We start from the raw sequence: 16,157 nt of genomic DNA, 5'->3' as shown, positions 1-16,157 counted from the left end.
CACTGTACTTGCTACACACATATGTGCTGGTCTGCTGTAGTATCATACTGCGCGGGGAAATCCATTTACAAACAGTGCGCTAAGCGGAGTAATGATGCAAAGTACAAATGAGTCAAATTTCAGGCTAATTTTCCAAAGCGAGCTGTTTCGAGTTCATGAAGACGCACATTTGCAATAACGGGCTATTTTCCCAAACCGCAAAATATCTCACGAGTCTGAACTTCGGGCTGATGAAGACACACCTTATGTCAACCAATTATACTAAATCAAAGGGACTGTACAGTTCTGGTTGAGGTGAGGACTTAGCTTAAACGTTTTGCGAGATATTCAGAAACCACTCTGTGAGATGTCAAAGAACATGCAATTCTAAGGGGTATCAAAAGTTTATTTGATGAAAATCGGTTTTGAAATGGCTGAGATATCAAAAAACAAGGTGAAACAAAGAGATCCTAATAAAAGGTGTGGCCTGCCACCTTTTATTATTATCACCTTTTTGGATATCACGGCCATTTGAACACCAATTTTCATCAAATAAAAGTTGAATCCTTCTTAAAATTACATGCTCTTTCATATTTCATAAGATGTTTCTCATTATCTCACTTAGGAATGTTATAAACCTGAATCCCTACCTCAACCAGAACTGTACAGTCCCTTTAACTTAAAGATTATAAAGAGATCCAAATCATGGGTGGTACCGCTACCAGGGAGGGGAGAGGGGCACAGGGAAAGGGGAAGATCACAAAAATATACACTCTCTGTGAGCACCAGACAGAAGACAAACTGATGCATGAAACTGAATGATTTGAATTAAATGTCTACTCGTAATTCTACGTGTAACTGGTTCGCTTTTACAAAGATTTTATTTTTTCCCCTCAACTTACAACAGAAATTTTATTCATTTTTTTGCCCTCATTTTACAGTAGAAATTTGATTTGTCCTATTGGGCAAGCACTAGAGTTTGAGCCCTGGTTAAGATATATAAGAATACTTCTGCTGTTAATCCACAAGACTGTCCAGCTATGCCATAATTGATTTGCACCACTGTAAGCTTCCCAATAATGAAATATATATTGAATCATGAAAATAAATCAACCAAAATAGTTACCGTCCTTGGTTCAAGCAATATTAATATCACATTACTGTCACGGTGACTGACAAATATGAGTGAATTAATTATACCGATTCATTACCATGGCAAGATATTCCATATCTGGCCTAGTGCATTACCTTGAGTTTGTGAATTATAGGAAATTAGGTGTGTGTATATGTGTGTGTGTGTGTTTTCTTTTAAGGTACAATGTAAAAGGGGGGGGGGCTATGATGAGCTATGATAGTCTACAACAGCACACACACACAAGAGGTTGATGCTTCTGCTCTATATTACAGATATAACAATGGAATAATGTGACATTAATCAGCCACTAAAGGCAATTACCTACCTAGATAGATCTTGTCATTAACACTGTCAACGGCTGGTTCTACTCCATTGTTCAAGAAAAGATGAAATAAGCACATTCTACACATATGCAAACTGCTTTCTTGTATTCAGAAGGCATAGCTTCTGGTCATCTTGGTTTATACCTGGGAACAATACTGGATAAACAAAATATGAAGCTTCCATATTACACACAATATGAATTTCCAAAATAGGGGATTTATGTGTTTGTTATTATTTTCATTTATATGGTTGATGTGATTCAAAGAGGGTTAATTGTTAGGCTATTCTTTTTGTCTTCTTCAATTTTGGAATGTATAAGTGACTGTGTCAAAGACACTGAGAAAAGAGCTTAAACCACATGACAATCAAAGATCACATTCAATGTAAACAACAACATAAAATAAAGTCCAAAGAGCAATTATACAGTTCTAGTAATCTCACAACTAGCAGAATTACCATTATCATTATTTAGCACACAGAAATTTTAACAGCGCTTTTCAGAAATTTGGAATTGTGTATCTATCATTATTATCATTATCACCATCATTATTACTAACAAAATTACTGCCTATGACAAAAAATACATCATCAATATTATGAGCAGCATCATCAATATGAAATTGCCATCTTTTCATCTCACAAAATCATAATCATTTTTATCGCGCTGTAATTCCCTTCATCACCGTTGCTAATGAGAGTCTTATGTCAGTAATTGAAGACCAGAGCATCGCAATCCTGTGAAGAGTTTCAAATCCTCTCTTGGCATTTAATCAAGCCTTCTTTCAAGGAAGACAGCTAAAAAAAAGACAAAATGCAAAAGAAATCCAGTCCCATCCGGCTGGTAACGTGGGGGAAAAAAAGGAGAGGGAGAGAGGATACGGGAAGAGAAATCGAAGGCAGTGCTTTCACTTCGCTGGGGTGAGTCGGCCTGATTTGAATGTATCAAATTCCATCAAAGCAATCCCCCCTTGTTCCCTACGGCCGCTGATCAATAGAGCCAGATGGGTGGCTGTGACAGCGGAATACATGAATGCCAACTACAGCCCGATATACCCCCTTGTTTACAGACACCGAGTTGTGATTTATGTCAGCCAATGATTGCTTGTAAATGTCCAGGATGCAACGGAGGCTGACAACGGAGGCAAGCGGACACCCCCTTGCTGACAATTAGGGCGAAACTCGCCTGGAAATAGCGGCGATCAATCAAAATACCACCGTATCCAGCTGGATATTTACACACAACCTCTTTTTTGAAAAAAAAAAAATCATATTCATACAATTTGTTTACCACAAATACGAATCATTCTGGCATATTGGAGGAGATGCACAAAGGAGCTCTGATCGTACATTCCAGTCAACAGTCATCATGTAAAGTGTAATTCAACACCATATTGAAGCTGGCTCTAATAATCACAGAAAAAACAACAACAACAACAACAACATATGGTCAAGGTTTCATCTAAATCAGACCTGACACTGGAATGCCACAGAATGCGAAGTTTTACAATTTTCCAAGAAACAGTGTTATCAGTAGCAATACCATAAATGCACAGTTACATACGTGTGTCCCACTGACATAATGTACACAGTAATCACTTCCTTTTTGTTTTTGGCATGGAATCAAAAAATAATAAAGGAAATTGGCATGGAATTAAAAAATAATAAAGGAAAAACACAGTTTTGTTAGAAATGACTCCTATTTCAGGATAAAGGGCTACAGATGTTAAACTATCAACAACAAAATATCTAATTCTTTCATGATTTTGTGTATAAATTAGCAGAAGAGTACTGAGTTAATGTCATGATCACTTCATCTAATTTCAATTAACATTATTTATACATCCTTAATACATTAATTCTCTTATGGACTAATATTTCTGATGAGTAGGCCCTATATAATACAAAATTATACTGATTTATATTAATTTTCCTCTTATTATTTTGTGGAAAGTAAGTGTAATTTTAAAAGTTTGTGAATTCCTTAACCCACTGAAGATGAGTCCCAAGTATACTCGGGCAGGTGTCCATGGGAAATGCCTGTTGTAGTAATATCAGCCTATCCTCCACAGGTTAACATTTTATGGCTGTTAGATTTTGGTGAAACTTCTTTCATTCTCTCCATCTGATTTTATTCTACCAACTGGTGTCGATGTAAGGTGTGGAATTGAACTTTGACCTACGATGCAACCATTCTCCTTCTATACTTTGTAAACTGGCATTACAGTTGGTCCTACAGTTATAGCTATATACATATTTGGAGATTGCACTGCATACATAGATTCAGACTATTCTCTGCATTTTCCACGGACTCCACCATGATGATGCTCCACCAGGTATCTATTTCAGTGCACCACAAAATGAACAGTCTTCATCATGACAATTCAATTCTCTCACTTGATGTATCCTATAAAGGCTGCCTTTAACAATATTTCCAGTTTAAAATCTGAACTGCATGGTCCTACATGCTCCTCTAATCATTGATATGGTGTAAATAATCAAATATTTAGATCTCCTCTTAGCCATAGTATAATTCTTAATTCTCATAACATTTGTCTGCTGGGGTGTTCTTCATCTTTTATGCATTTGAACTTCATAACACAGCTCAGACAGGAAAATTCTAGAATCTGAAGTTGAGCCACCACAACATTAAACAGTTCTTTGCTATTAAAACAAAGAATACAACTTCGCTCTGCTCACTAATGCAGGATTGACACATCACAGTGAATGTATTTCTCTGCACAGTATAAGAGATATCAACATTTTTAAAGCTTTAATAATGTTATCTGTCAGCCAATATCCTGCCTGATTTCGACTCCCCATACAAGGCAGAGTTTTCCAAGGACCCTTACAGTAGTACATTATGATACATGTAGATTGAGACAATTGCAGAAATGATTTGAAATGACAACGAATGTAAGCCCATTATATTGAGAGTTTGCTATTTGCAGTCAATTCATTAATGTGCCATCTACTCAATAAGATACATTTACAGCTGTTTTCTTCTTCTTTTTTTTTACCATTGCATCGGTTTCTAATAAATTGTATGAACTCTCACAGAAAAGGGTATTAACAACCTTTTAATATCACAGGATCACAAATTTACAAGGAATGATTCCACGCATGAATATGTAAATCATACACTAAGATAGAAAAGAAAATATCAGATATATTCAATGATGCATATGAATGTGAAATAACTTCAACATCCACATTAGCTTCTATTCTTCCTTTACAAAAATAACATGTCACTCTCTCACAGGACCTCACAAGTAGCACCAAATTACATCATTCTCAAAGTCAGTCTTGCCAACTTTAAGCTCAAACCATCTCCCTCTGCGGCTGGTGATGAGAAATAATGAGAAGTTTGACGAACACATTTCTCATCGCATACTTTAAACCATTCATCGTGCTGCGGTCATGAAGAGAGTGTGGTTTTTGCTTGATGAATGGCTATCATGTTGAGCGAACAATGTTAACTGCTAAGGGGCGGAAAATGGAGATGGGAAGGAGACGTGTGCTGGAAAATGAGTGATATATAGAGGGACATTCCATATGGACTGTTGGCATAAAACATTTCAGAATGAACAACTCGGTAGCGACCATCGATCACAGTTTTCAGCACTTGACTCGACAATTCAACTTTACTGAAATTGGATATCTTTTCCTGAAAAAAGGGTGATCTATTATCTCTGGGCTTATGACTCTATCTTTACAGACGCCAAACAACAACAACAATATAACAATTATTCAAAGTCAAGACATGGTACTGTCAGCTAAAGTCTGTGTACAACAGCAGGAAAATAATGAAAAGGCAATTTTAGGAAGTGGTGACAACAACTAGGGTGATAAATCCTATAATCAATCTACCAAATGATGCATCCTTATTTCTTTTTTTAAAAAAGAGAGAAAAAAAAAAGGAAAACAGTACTTTCTTGATTAATACATGTACGTACCTGTGTCTGGATCCTCGTAAATGGCTGCTACCTTGGCAACGTACGGCAAGTCTCTCTTTCTGGTTCCAGCGCGGAGCAAGACGCAGTCACGAATCCTGATGACATCATCCTTCCGTCGGATGGACTCGTAGCAGTAGCGCACCTCGTGGATCGCCTCGTTCTGCGGTGGGCGGGGACAAGAGGGAATTCAATCAGCAACATGGGAGGATATTCAGCTACGACGTGAGCACCGTCAGTCACAGAGGTAGGAGACGATGCCCTCGTACAGGTACACTTGAAAAATCCTTATCACATCTCAGTTCCTGGCTTGTAAAAGGACTGACCTTTACAAGAGAGGAGGTTGGGATTGGCAGTGAACATTTTCTATTTGCACATACAGTTCTACCAACAAAGAAACCACATCAAGCACATGCCCAGGTATACAACAACTGAATACAAGGTATCTGTCACTCATTTTTTCCCCAGTTGCCACAGAAATTTCCCCCTGGTAGAATTATGAACCAACACTTAATTCAGTCTGGCCCAATCAAGATGATTCATCACAAGTGAATACCCAAATCTGATCAATACATCTGCCCATGATTCCTCTGCATCTTCACAAAGATTAATCATCAAGGACCTCTTTATGATTTTTTTCCCCAAGTTTTCTTCTTCTTTTTTTTTCGGGGGGGGGGGGGGTGGTGGTGGTGAGAACATGGATATAATTAAAAAAAAAATCAGTGGTCGTCTTGTGAGGCATTCAATAGTTTTGAGCATTCAGTGTTTGGGATTGTTGATATTTTTGTGTTTTATACTGTCTTGCAGGGTGCTTCTAATCGACTTGCCTACTTGTCCAGAGCAACTAAACTTCAATGTTGGACAACTAAAACAATTTTTTTTGATGTCTTGTTGTTTTGTCATTGAATGCCCTGCACTTTATCTCAGGAAGGTCAAAGGTATACATCACCTGTCTTTCTGCTCTGGTTGTAATGACCTTGTTGGAAGAGTATTATTGATGGATCAAATTAAAATGGTATAGAGTATGAATAAATGAATGAAATACGCTGTACGAACAATGAATAAATAAATGAACATTAATGAATTTGATTCCAGCACTCAAATGTGGGAATCATTTCCTCATATCACATTCTAACTGCAACATTATTTGTAACACATCACCAGTCACATGTGCACGGTGGAAATCTGTTGCACACCTCAGCTCATTTTCCAAATGACTGATTGACCCTGTTGATTTCTTCTACCACATACATTCCTTATACTACATATACCTATAATCATACCCCTCCCACCCCCCCCCCCCCCAAAAAAAAAGACAATCAATCATCTTTTATCCAGCCTGGGCTCAGCTCTTTGCCAAAAAGTTAGAGGACCAATGACTGAAGCTTCAGCAGCAACATTTCAGTTTTTGCTTTCATTCATTCATTCACTCATTCATTCGTTCATTCATTCATTCATTCATTCACTCACTTTCCATTTCCAACATGAACATGAAAACATGAAGTTTTCATGCGTTCCTCCTCGTGGGGGCAAGTCTGCATGCTGCACTTCCCAGGTTCTTTGAGTGTGCATACAATGTATACCAATGAGTGCATCACTTATCATATCTGATCCAAATCTCACTATTATGGTGACTGCACACAGTATGTACAGCAAATTGGCATTAATTTGTGGTATGCTCAACTGTATCACACATGAGTGCACTTGGCCTTGTCAATTTGCCAAATAAATTTATTAGCTTTTGTTGTTGTTTTTTCAAGGTCAGGTGACCGATGTGGAATTAATGACATCCAGGAATGATGTCTATTAACTTTCATGATAGCATACAAATAATCTATATGGGGCTTTCACTCTGCAATTGCAGAATGCAACAACAACATTGGAAGGACTTACATTGGAGAGATAATATATCAGAGAGTTTTTCAAAGTGAGTTGCAGAAGTTGGGTAGGTCCTACAACATTGCTTGAACCCCAACCAGGTTTGGGGGGGGGGGGGGAGAAAACTTTAGAAGGAAAGGCCTGTTACTTAACACAAACCCAGGATCAGCATTTTTTATTATCATTTTTTCAACATGATGTGAAAACCATTAATTCTGGCACTTGTATACAAAAATAAATTGGTAAACTCTGGCAACAATGATGCAAATGTAATGTCAGTTCTACTTGATAAAGTGCCCTTCACAGCATGTGTGAACGGCAAGTGGAGGAACCATCAATTTTTAATCCCATAACGGAACTCTCCACACTAGGTCCGCACACTCGGAGTGCCCCAGGTCATGATCTGGTCATTGTTTAGGCATGCAAAGCCTGGTGATTACATGTAAATGCACTTCATTTGCAGGTAAGTGACGTTTGGGGAGCATGTGTGAACGGAAGTAAATAAAACTGATTTTCATATCGTAATGCAAAACCCATAACTCTTGTGTGTGAATGCAGCTAGAGATAACATGGCAGAAGTTGCTTTGTAGATCCGATCACTCACTGTGTTTACAACAACAACATAACAATTGGGATTATGAAGGGAACATAGTTCATAGCACTTGACCAAGAGTTTGAAGACATCTGCGCTAATTGGCAAGGAAAACAAAGCAAGGCAAAGGATTGATAAAATCAGGTTTACTGAAAAGTAACACTGATGCAGAGGGGCTGAAAAGGAATAAAAAAAAATAAAAACAAGAAACCAAAAAGAAAACAAACAAACAAACAAAAACAACACCCCTCAAGACTTCCCTTGCATGTTGTAAGCAGTGTTATGATCACATAAACTACCGGCTTGGCATCATATCAAAGGAAGACGGATGCTCGCAACACAGCTTCATGTCAAGTCAGACTCTGCTTCTATGTTTAGGTCCAAAGCTGATGAAAGCAATACAGGATTCTTATAGCTGCTCCACTTGAACCTGCATTCTGACTTTCAGTTCTGATTTACACTACCTGTTATTTATCACTGGTAGTCCTAAAATGGACAACCATATTCATCCAAAACCATGAGAACCTATGGAGGTTACTGAGATCAGAACTTTTCTCCTTTTTTCTTTTTTGAACCTGCTAATGGCTAAGTACCAAAGATAATTTTTCAATGACTATCATTTCATATATATGCAAGAGTTGGCAAGATCTGATACAGTAAGATCTTTGATTCAAGATCCTTGTTGCTTTTGTTTTAGGCTCAAGTGTCCACTGTCGGTGAAACACTATCTATCGCTATATGGGAAATTTCACTGTGCATTTTTTTTTTCGCACGATGTGAAGGTGTGAAAATATAAAACCACACTTTGTTTGCTTTGCTTGATTTTGTTCCAAGTGATGTTACACTCCAGTGTCATCCACACTGACACAAATTAGCAGGATCCATAATCTTGAGGTTTGCATGGCAATCCCTATCTTTAGAGTTTTGCCAGCGATCCAAACTGCAAGAATGGAGTTATCATTTTTTTTTCAGAATTGTCACAATTATTTGAGAAATTGTATAGTAATTTGCACTGCAGCGAGTGTCTCAATGCCAGAGCAGATAATCTCAAGATTTTTATGCTACGATTAAAAATACACAACATGATAGTGCACAAGCAAGGGCAAGGGTCATCATTTCGGTAGACTTCAGGCATGCACAATCTGGTCCACAAAATATCACCATTGGCAATTAGCAAGATATTTTTGTCTGTCTGAACCGGCATAGAAAATCTTGGTATTTGGATCGCAATCGAAATCCCGCTATTTTTTGTTTTGTTTTGTTTACGTCCGCCTTACAATATCTAGTATTGTGTCAATTTATAATCAAAGTCATCTTACTGGACCAGCACTGGGAAAAAAAATTAAATTGTGCAAAAATGTGTAGTTTGACATTGCATATATGGCTGCGTTCATGCGAAACTAGAATTGCGTTTCTAAACACGTTTAGTCGCTAAACATGTTTAGTTGCGTTGCGTTCATGCGATTTTTCCATTTAAACGCGTTTCAAAACGCCGATCTGAAATGCGGAAAAAAGGGCGTTTTGAATCATGATTCTGCCAGAATCACGATCGCAGAAACCGCATGAACGCAACCGTGATTTCAATCATGATTCTATGACGTCATTGTGCGCTGTGCGCATGCGTGTCTCATGGGGTATCCCACAGCTTCTAGTTCTGTTCGCGCGCTTGTGTACGTCTTAAGAATCGTGTGTTTTGGTACCATACTTGCACTTGTTTGTTTACATCAACGCCATACACCGATTCTATGCTAGTATCTAACGTTAACTGTTTATTAATATAATAATACATGTAATTACTCTCCGATTGAGTTGATAAAAGTAATGGCTGCAGCACTGTGTCTACCAAGGGAAACAATTGGAGAGACGAAGAATTAGGATTATTCCTCGATCTGTTCCTCGATCTGTGGGCAGAGCCTGAATGCCACAGCTTATCGGAAAGTATTCACCGAATTAAAACGTAAAGGCCTGTATATACAGTTGGAATAAGGAGGTCTGGCTCGAGTTGCAGAGACGTAGACAAGGTCAAACTGCGCAGTGCGCTGCGCAATGGCAAAGGATGAGCTGAGCCAAAATCAGCGTTGCGAAAGCCCACATGAACGCTCTTCCGCCGAGACCGTGATTTGAAACGCCGTTTTGAATCATGATTCATGTTTGTGATTCTGGCTACGAAATTCGCATGAACGCGGCCTATATCTGCTGCAATTGTAAACCGAGCCTCATCTAAACTCTTAAATTACATTCACAGAGTCAACACACTTCAATAAGAAAATATGGCATATACTTAAAGCCACACAACCAGAAAAAGAAAAACACACTTTGGAAAAAGGATCCCTCAGGAATGCAGCAAGGCTAATTACAGAAATCCCTCCTGTCACTTTTTTTAACATCCTGTTTGGAGAGGAGAGTAGCCTTGCTCTTTAATACATGTACCGAGAGTTTTTAATTTGAATGCTAAATTATAAACAAGATTGCAATTACGACTCAAATCACTGTTCTTTCACACGACCAAGGAAGGCTTCACGGATTCTGCAGTTTTGAATTTCAGAGCGAGGAGGGGAGGTTTGGCTTCTTTCCGAGTTCCCATCAATAACTCTTGAGCCATCTTTCTGCGGGAGTGATTGGAAGGTCACCATAAATTATGCGTCCAAAACACAATTGGAGTTCAGTTACGTTCACACAGGGTTTCATTCCTAAATTCTGGTATTTTTTAAATTCTAGCTAAATCAAATAATGGGCATAAACATCTGTAATGAAAATGTTCCAACTGAAATTAACTGGAATTTCTTCACATGCTGAGGTCACATCTTCTGCTCATTCCTTGGAACTATAGCCGACGAGGTGTAATGTTTAGCAATTTTAGAGTCAGGATAATGCAGCTGTCATTTGTATGACACACCTCTTGACCCCCGGGATAGGTGCGTCAAAGTACCAATGTGCGTCATACCTTTTAGGTACCATGACGTACCCTCCGTCACAAAAAGTGACCCACCTCTATGAGACATTGACGCATTAACCAGTCAAAATGGTGACGCACCTCTTCGTGAAAATGACTGACCCTTGACGCACATGTTATTCGCAGTACGTGCCAGACTGGAATGCTGCAGAGCTCTGTGTGCGCTCACGCAATTCGCTGCCTGCGAACTGTGTACACCGAACGGAACTTCGCCCGCGTGAATCCCTGTCGCCTACGGACCCTGGATGTTTACTTCGATCGCCGTGGTACTGTATCCCCATGTTGTGGGCGGCTGGGGAGTGTTAGTATAGTAGCTTAGCTGCACACTGTAGCCAGCTGCCACTACACTCCAGTGCCCTGTTTCGATTCGAATCGGGGTAGAAGCATTCCGTTGTGCAATGTCTGCTTCTTTTTCTCTTCTTCTTCATCCGCTTGTCCCTTGCCTCCCAAGTATGAAATGATTTTTAGAGTGTTGTGTGTGTTTTTTGTAACGTTATTGCATCATTTTTCTGCAAGGAAGAGGTGAGTTTTTGTTCGTGTATTGATGTGCACTGCAGTATGTGCAGGTGAAAAGCGTTCGAACTGTCTTTCCCGAGTATCGTGGAAGCTCGATGTATTTCTCGGCCTATCAAAGGAGATCTCATACAACAGAATACTTATAACAAACTATTTTCCGGTCAAAATGAATTGATTTCCTTTGTTTTGTATCGTTTATTGACTTGATCCTAAGGATCTTGTCGCAATACCGAGTTTCCAATGTGTATTTATTTTCACCTTATTTTCGCGTAGCTTTCGGTGCTGTAAACTGTTGCTAGGGCCTAAGCCTACTACTAAACTTGCCGTTCTCCACTGTCGTTTCTCACACATCGTTTGGTACGATTTCTTCCATTTTATATCACTTTATCCGTTCCCTTTATACTTTGAAGTATTTGACGTAATTCTTTCAAGTGTCTCGCACTGCTATTTTCGTAACGGCGATTTCTCCGCTTTGCTGCAATACTTTTTCGAATCGAAGCGACGAAGTTTGATACCAGCCGCTGTAGTGTGCCGTGTGTTGTCTTTTCTAAATATTTGTGTTGTTGGGAGGTGTTGATACTTTGTATTTGTTATTTATTTTTCTTAATGTTGATAGGAAAAGGCTAAAATGGTCTGAGTGATGTCTGATGGTGATGATGATAACTATGCTGGTGTAAAAAGACGGCTTACTGTGAATGCTGAGCGTACGTGCCGTTCGTTCCATTTTACTTTCCCTCTTATTCTTCTTTCCCCCTTACTCTTCTTTTCCTTTCCAAGAATGATAAAAAAAAAAGAAATTACATACACCTCACAACAAAATAGAACCACGTGCTACCAACCTTCGTAAAGTTAAATCTAAATGTTCAATATCAGCAAAGAATAAGGGGAAAGCACGAATGACAATAAATTAGAGCGAAGAGATTGTTTTACATGCAGTCTCTTCGGCTCGAAGAAACTTGACACCCCACCCCTCTCCCCTTGTGGAAATTTCCACAAAAGCATGTGCCACACCCAGGTGCGTGCCAGACGGAAGAATGCGCGCACTGGAATAAACAGCGTGTAAATATCATGGAAATATCGATCGAAGAACCAGCTCATTAGTTGAATTAAAGGAATCATTGCAAAGATATCGTGATTCTATAGCCTTTCTTTTGGCGCATAGTAGGAAACATCAAACAGTCGAATATAATGTACTTGATCGAATATCTTATGTTCCCTGAACAATAAAAAAAAAGATCGATTAATCAGTCAATTAAAAATGCAACTGAGCCAGAAATACTTAAAAGGTCTCGTATGCCCAGAGAAATTCACTACGAGTAGGTTCAATGAGATGCAGTCATCACCTGGTTAGACCACAAAATCATGACAATTAATTTCAGTTCACGCTCATGATAACTTCTTATTACTTATCAAAGTTTTGGCTATCAACATTCGTTCGTAGGTGTTTTTTGTTTGTTTTGTATGTTTTTCCTCGTGAAAGACGTAATGATTTCTTCGTATCGAACGTAGACTGCATGTTTACCGTTTATCCAAACAGTAGGCGCCTCTAGGCATACTTTCTGAATATATTCAGAAATTTCTATCAACATTTTAAATATATTACAAGACTCCCAAATACCAGTTGAAAAAAATTAAGAAATCGATTTTTTTTTTAGATATGAACAACAACAACAACAAAAAAAAAAATGCGTAGGAAAAAACCACTTCAACCTCGAATGACTTCGAATTTCTCTAAACCGTTCCCTAGTTCATGGACATCCCATAGAAACGCGTGTTTTGATATACACGTTGCTATGGCAAACTATCTAGTTTCGCGAAACTACGGCCTGGCCACAGTAATTTTTTTCCGTAACCTCCCGCCTCCCCTTCCCCGATTCGAAAACAGCTTGATTGAAGCCCCTGCCTATTTAAACACGAACCTTATTAAACCCAAGTTAGGTACATGGTTTATATGGCTAGTGTTTAAATAGAATTTACTATTTTAAGTTAATGCAGGTTTTAATAGACTCTCAGTAATGTTAGTTCCATAATCGTTTGTATGTGTTTTGGGGCCTGGCCTCTGCCATGCCTCGCCTTCTGTATACGTATGTACGCGTGTACTGTATGTATACAATACCGTCATGTACCACATGGTCGACATCACGCACGTGGTTTTGCTCGCTGCAGGTTCCACGGTCGACGGTCGATGCTACACTACAGTGAATGCGATTGAAGGATAGCGAGCTTCGCGATGCCGCGGGCTGTATGTGATGATTTTAATCACAAATCGTGTTTGGTAGTGTGGTTTTGGAGCAAATTTGTACTCAAACTTTCTGAAAAGACCTTTAGTCTGACATCAGATAGAAAAAGAAGACATACGAGAATGAAGTGAGTATCAGTATGTTATAATAAAACTGATTGAAAATTGTGTCATTTTCGCGTTTCCAGGAGCCGGTGAATTCGGCCGACTCGCGATCGCGAGTTTGTTTTATTCTGTTACGGAGGGATACCATGCCCCATGTAAGAAGCCTCGCAAAATTACATGACGGTCCCATTAACGAACCTTTTGACACACTCTGGTTAAATGACCGACTATGACGCACATAATGGGTCAGTATTGTGACGGACATTTTGCTCCCGTGACGGCACCACGCGTCATCAAATTGGTGGTACTTGACGCGACCATGACGCACATTTCCCGGGGGTCAAGAGGTGCGTCATACAAATGACAGCTGCATAAGGAGTACTTCCTTTCAGCCATTGCTTCTGGTTGCAACCACAGCAAACTGGATATTATGTTTTATGAATTTGGAGTCAGGGCTGGGTAGCATTCCCTCATGTTCTATCCCCTTCCCCTACCCTATCCCTCTCGCTACCCGAACTCATAACCCTACCCCAACCATTCCTCAAACACTATCCTATTCCATACCCTAGCTCCTACTCCATACCCTAACCCCAACCCCTATCCCTACCCTCATCCAAACCCCATCACTATCCAAACTCTACCTTTATCTCACCCCCTACTGATGTCCCAATCCCAATTCCAACCTGAACCCCTACTTTATGCCCCCCTCCACTGACCCTCAGAGGCTCATCAGGGGGGCGTTTCATCAACGAGTTCGTCGGAGGTTTTCACCGACAAATTTGCTATCAGCCAATCAGACGCAAGGATTTCAGTAGCTTGTAACAGTTGTCAGTGTAAATCACTGACAAAAAGTTTCATGAAACGGTCCCCTGATCCTCAAAATGCAGGAATTTAAGTGTTGCGATATGTAAAGTTCTATGAATCTGAGCCAATAAAAATATTTTTGGGGCCCTGTTTTCTGGCAAATCCTATGAAGATCGGACATTGATTGGAGCAATCAGATGAAAGGCTGGTGGCTGCCTGACATCTGCCAGTTGTTTTCATCAGCAGAATCTGATCCATCTGATTGTGGCCGGAGGATAATTTGAGACTGATCTGACACTAACCCTACACTGTTGACAAACGACAGACACCAGTCCGACTACCATGGTAATTGGTAAGTAATCAGAGGGTAAGTGGATCTGACCAGAGTACTTCGGAATCAGAAATTATGTATTAAAATCAGGTCAAATGGACTGCCAAAAAAAAAAAAAAAAAAAGCACACCTCCTGACTAGCCATGGATCAACTTCCTTGCCATGCTGCAGCCTTGGGCTGTGTCTTCATGCTACAGCAATGAGTTATGCAACAAAAAGCAATGGCACATGAGGTTATTTTAGACAGAGACTGAGGAAGAGGCAGAGAAGTATGTCACTAAAGGGGTTTGGCCATGGCTGCATGCAGACAGAAGGCTGTTGTATGGGCACTACACATTGCACACCAAACTTATAAAATGAACTGAAGATGGAGGATGAATCATTCTTCAATTTCTGAAGTCAGGCCAAATATTCTTTTGATGAACTGCTCCAGAGACTCCCATCAGGGCTCAACCATGGTGATACCAATGCCAGAGGAGCCATAGAACCTGGACCCACGTTGGCCTGCACTGTAAGGCACCTTTCAACTACAAGGGGGGCCCATTACTACTGCTTCAGGGTTGGTCAAGAAACCATCTGCAAGTTTATCGCTAAAGTATGTTGAGCCACGTGGATGAGTAGCATCTGATAACTGTTAATCATTGGACACTCAACAGACTCATCGGATGTCAGCTGGACGTGTTGTGCTGGACGTAGCCGCACAACACAAATCTGACACACAATCGACTGACTGAACCTAACTTGACACTGACTTGACTTGCAACCATAAATGGTGTCCGGTGACCGACTAAGCTGTGGCAAACTAAGCTCTGAGCTTAGTTCCTTCATTGGACAATCTTGCTTCATTGGATTCATTCCTTACCACTAACTCCACCCCAACGCTGAACCTCCACTACCCTATAACCCTTACTCAAAGGTCTGCTGCTACCGAACACCTTACCTAACTAACTGTTCCCCTAACCAAACCCTACCCCATCCCACACCCCTTCCCCCCATTCACAGAGCCAACAGATGCATTAGAGGGGCCGAGCCGAGAGAGTGAAGGCAGAAAGGGCGACGCTACTGCTCACCGAGTTATTTACCTTCAACTTATCGTTTGGCACATCGGGAGTGACAGCCTGATGTGGCTAGCTGCCACGGTGACTTTGTACCACCACTCTTCTTCTAAGCTCCCATGTTTGCTAGGCACTTTTACCGGCATAGCCAGAAATGAAATATGATAATCATGGATTCTTGTTTGTGCGGAACCACACATGGTGTCTCAATGCATTTCCTTTCTCCCATATATACCCCCTCTTCCCCCCCCCCCCAAAAAAAAAAATATTGTACATTTATATTCTATATATTTTTG

General features: G+C 39.9%; 1 protein-coding gene across 1 annotated transcript in view; it reads right to left on the bottom strand.

Moving 5' to 3' along the window:
• LOC140238436 (uncharacterized) overlaps positions 1-16,157 on the bottom strand; it is a 102,504-nt gene that overhangs the window by 27,163 nt on the left and 59,184 nt on the right. The window contains exon 4 of the mRNA XM_072318374.1: positions 5,392-5,551. Coding sequence (XP_072174475.1) covers positions 5,392-5,551 — 160 coding nt within the window. The remainder of the gene's footprint in view (positions 1-5,391; positions 5,552-16,157) is intronic.

The sequence above is a fragment of the Diadema setosum genome, chromosome 1 (assembly GCF_964275005.1).
Source record: "Diadema setosum chromosome 1, eeDiaSeto1, whole genome shotgun sequence".
Classification (NCBI taxonomy): domain Eukaryota; kingdom Metazoa; phylum Echinodermata; class Echinoidea; order Diadematoida; family Diadematidae; genus Diadema; species Diadema setosum.
The sequence above is the reverse complement of the archived record's forward strand: the minus strand, read 5'-3'. Positions and strand labels throughout refer to the sequence as shown.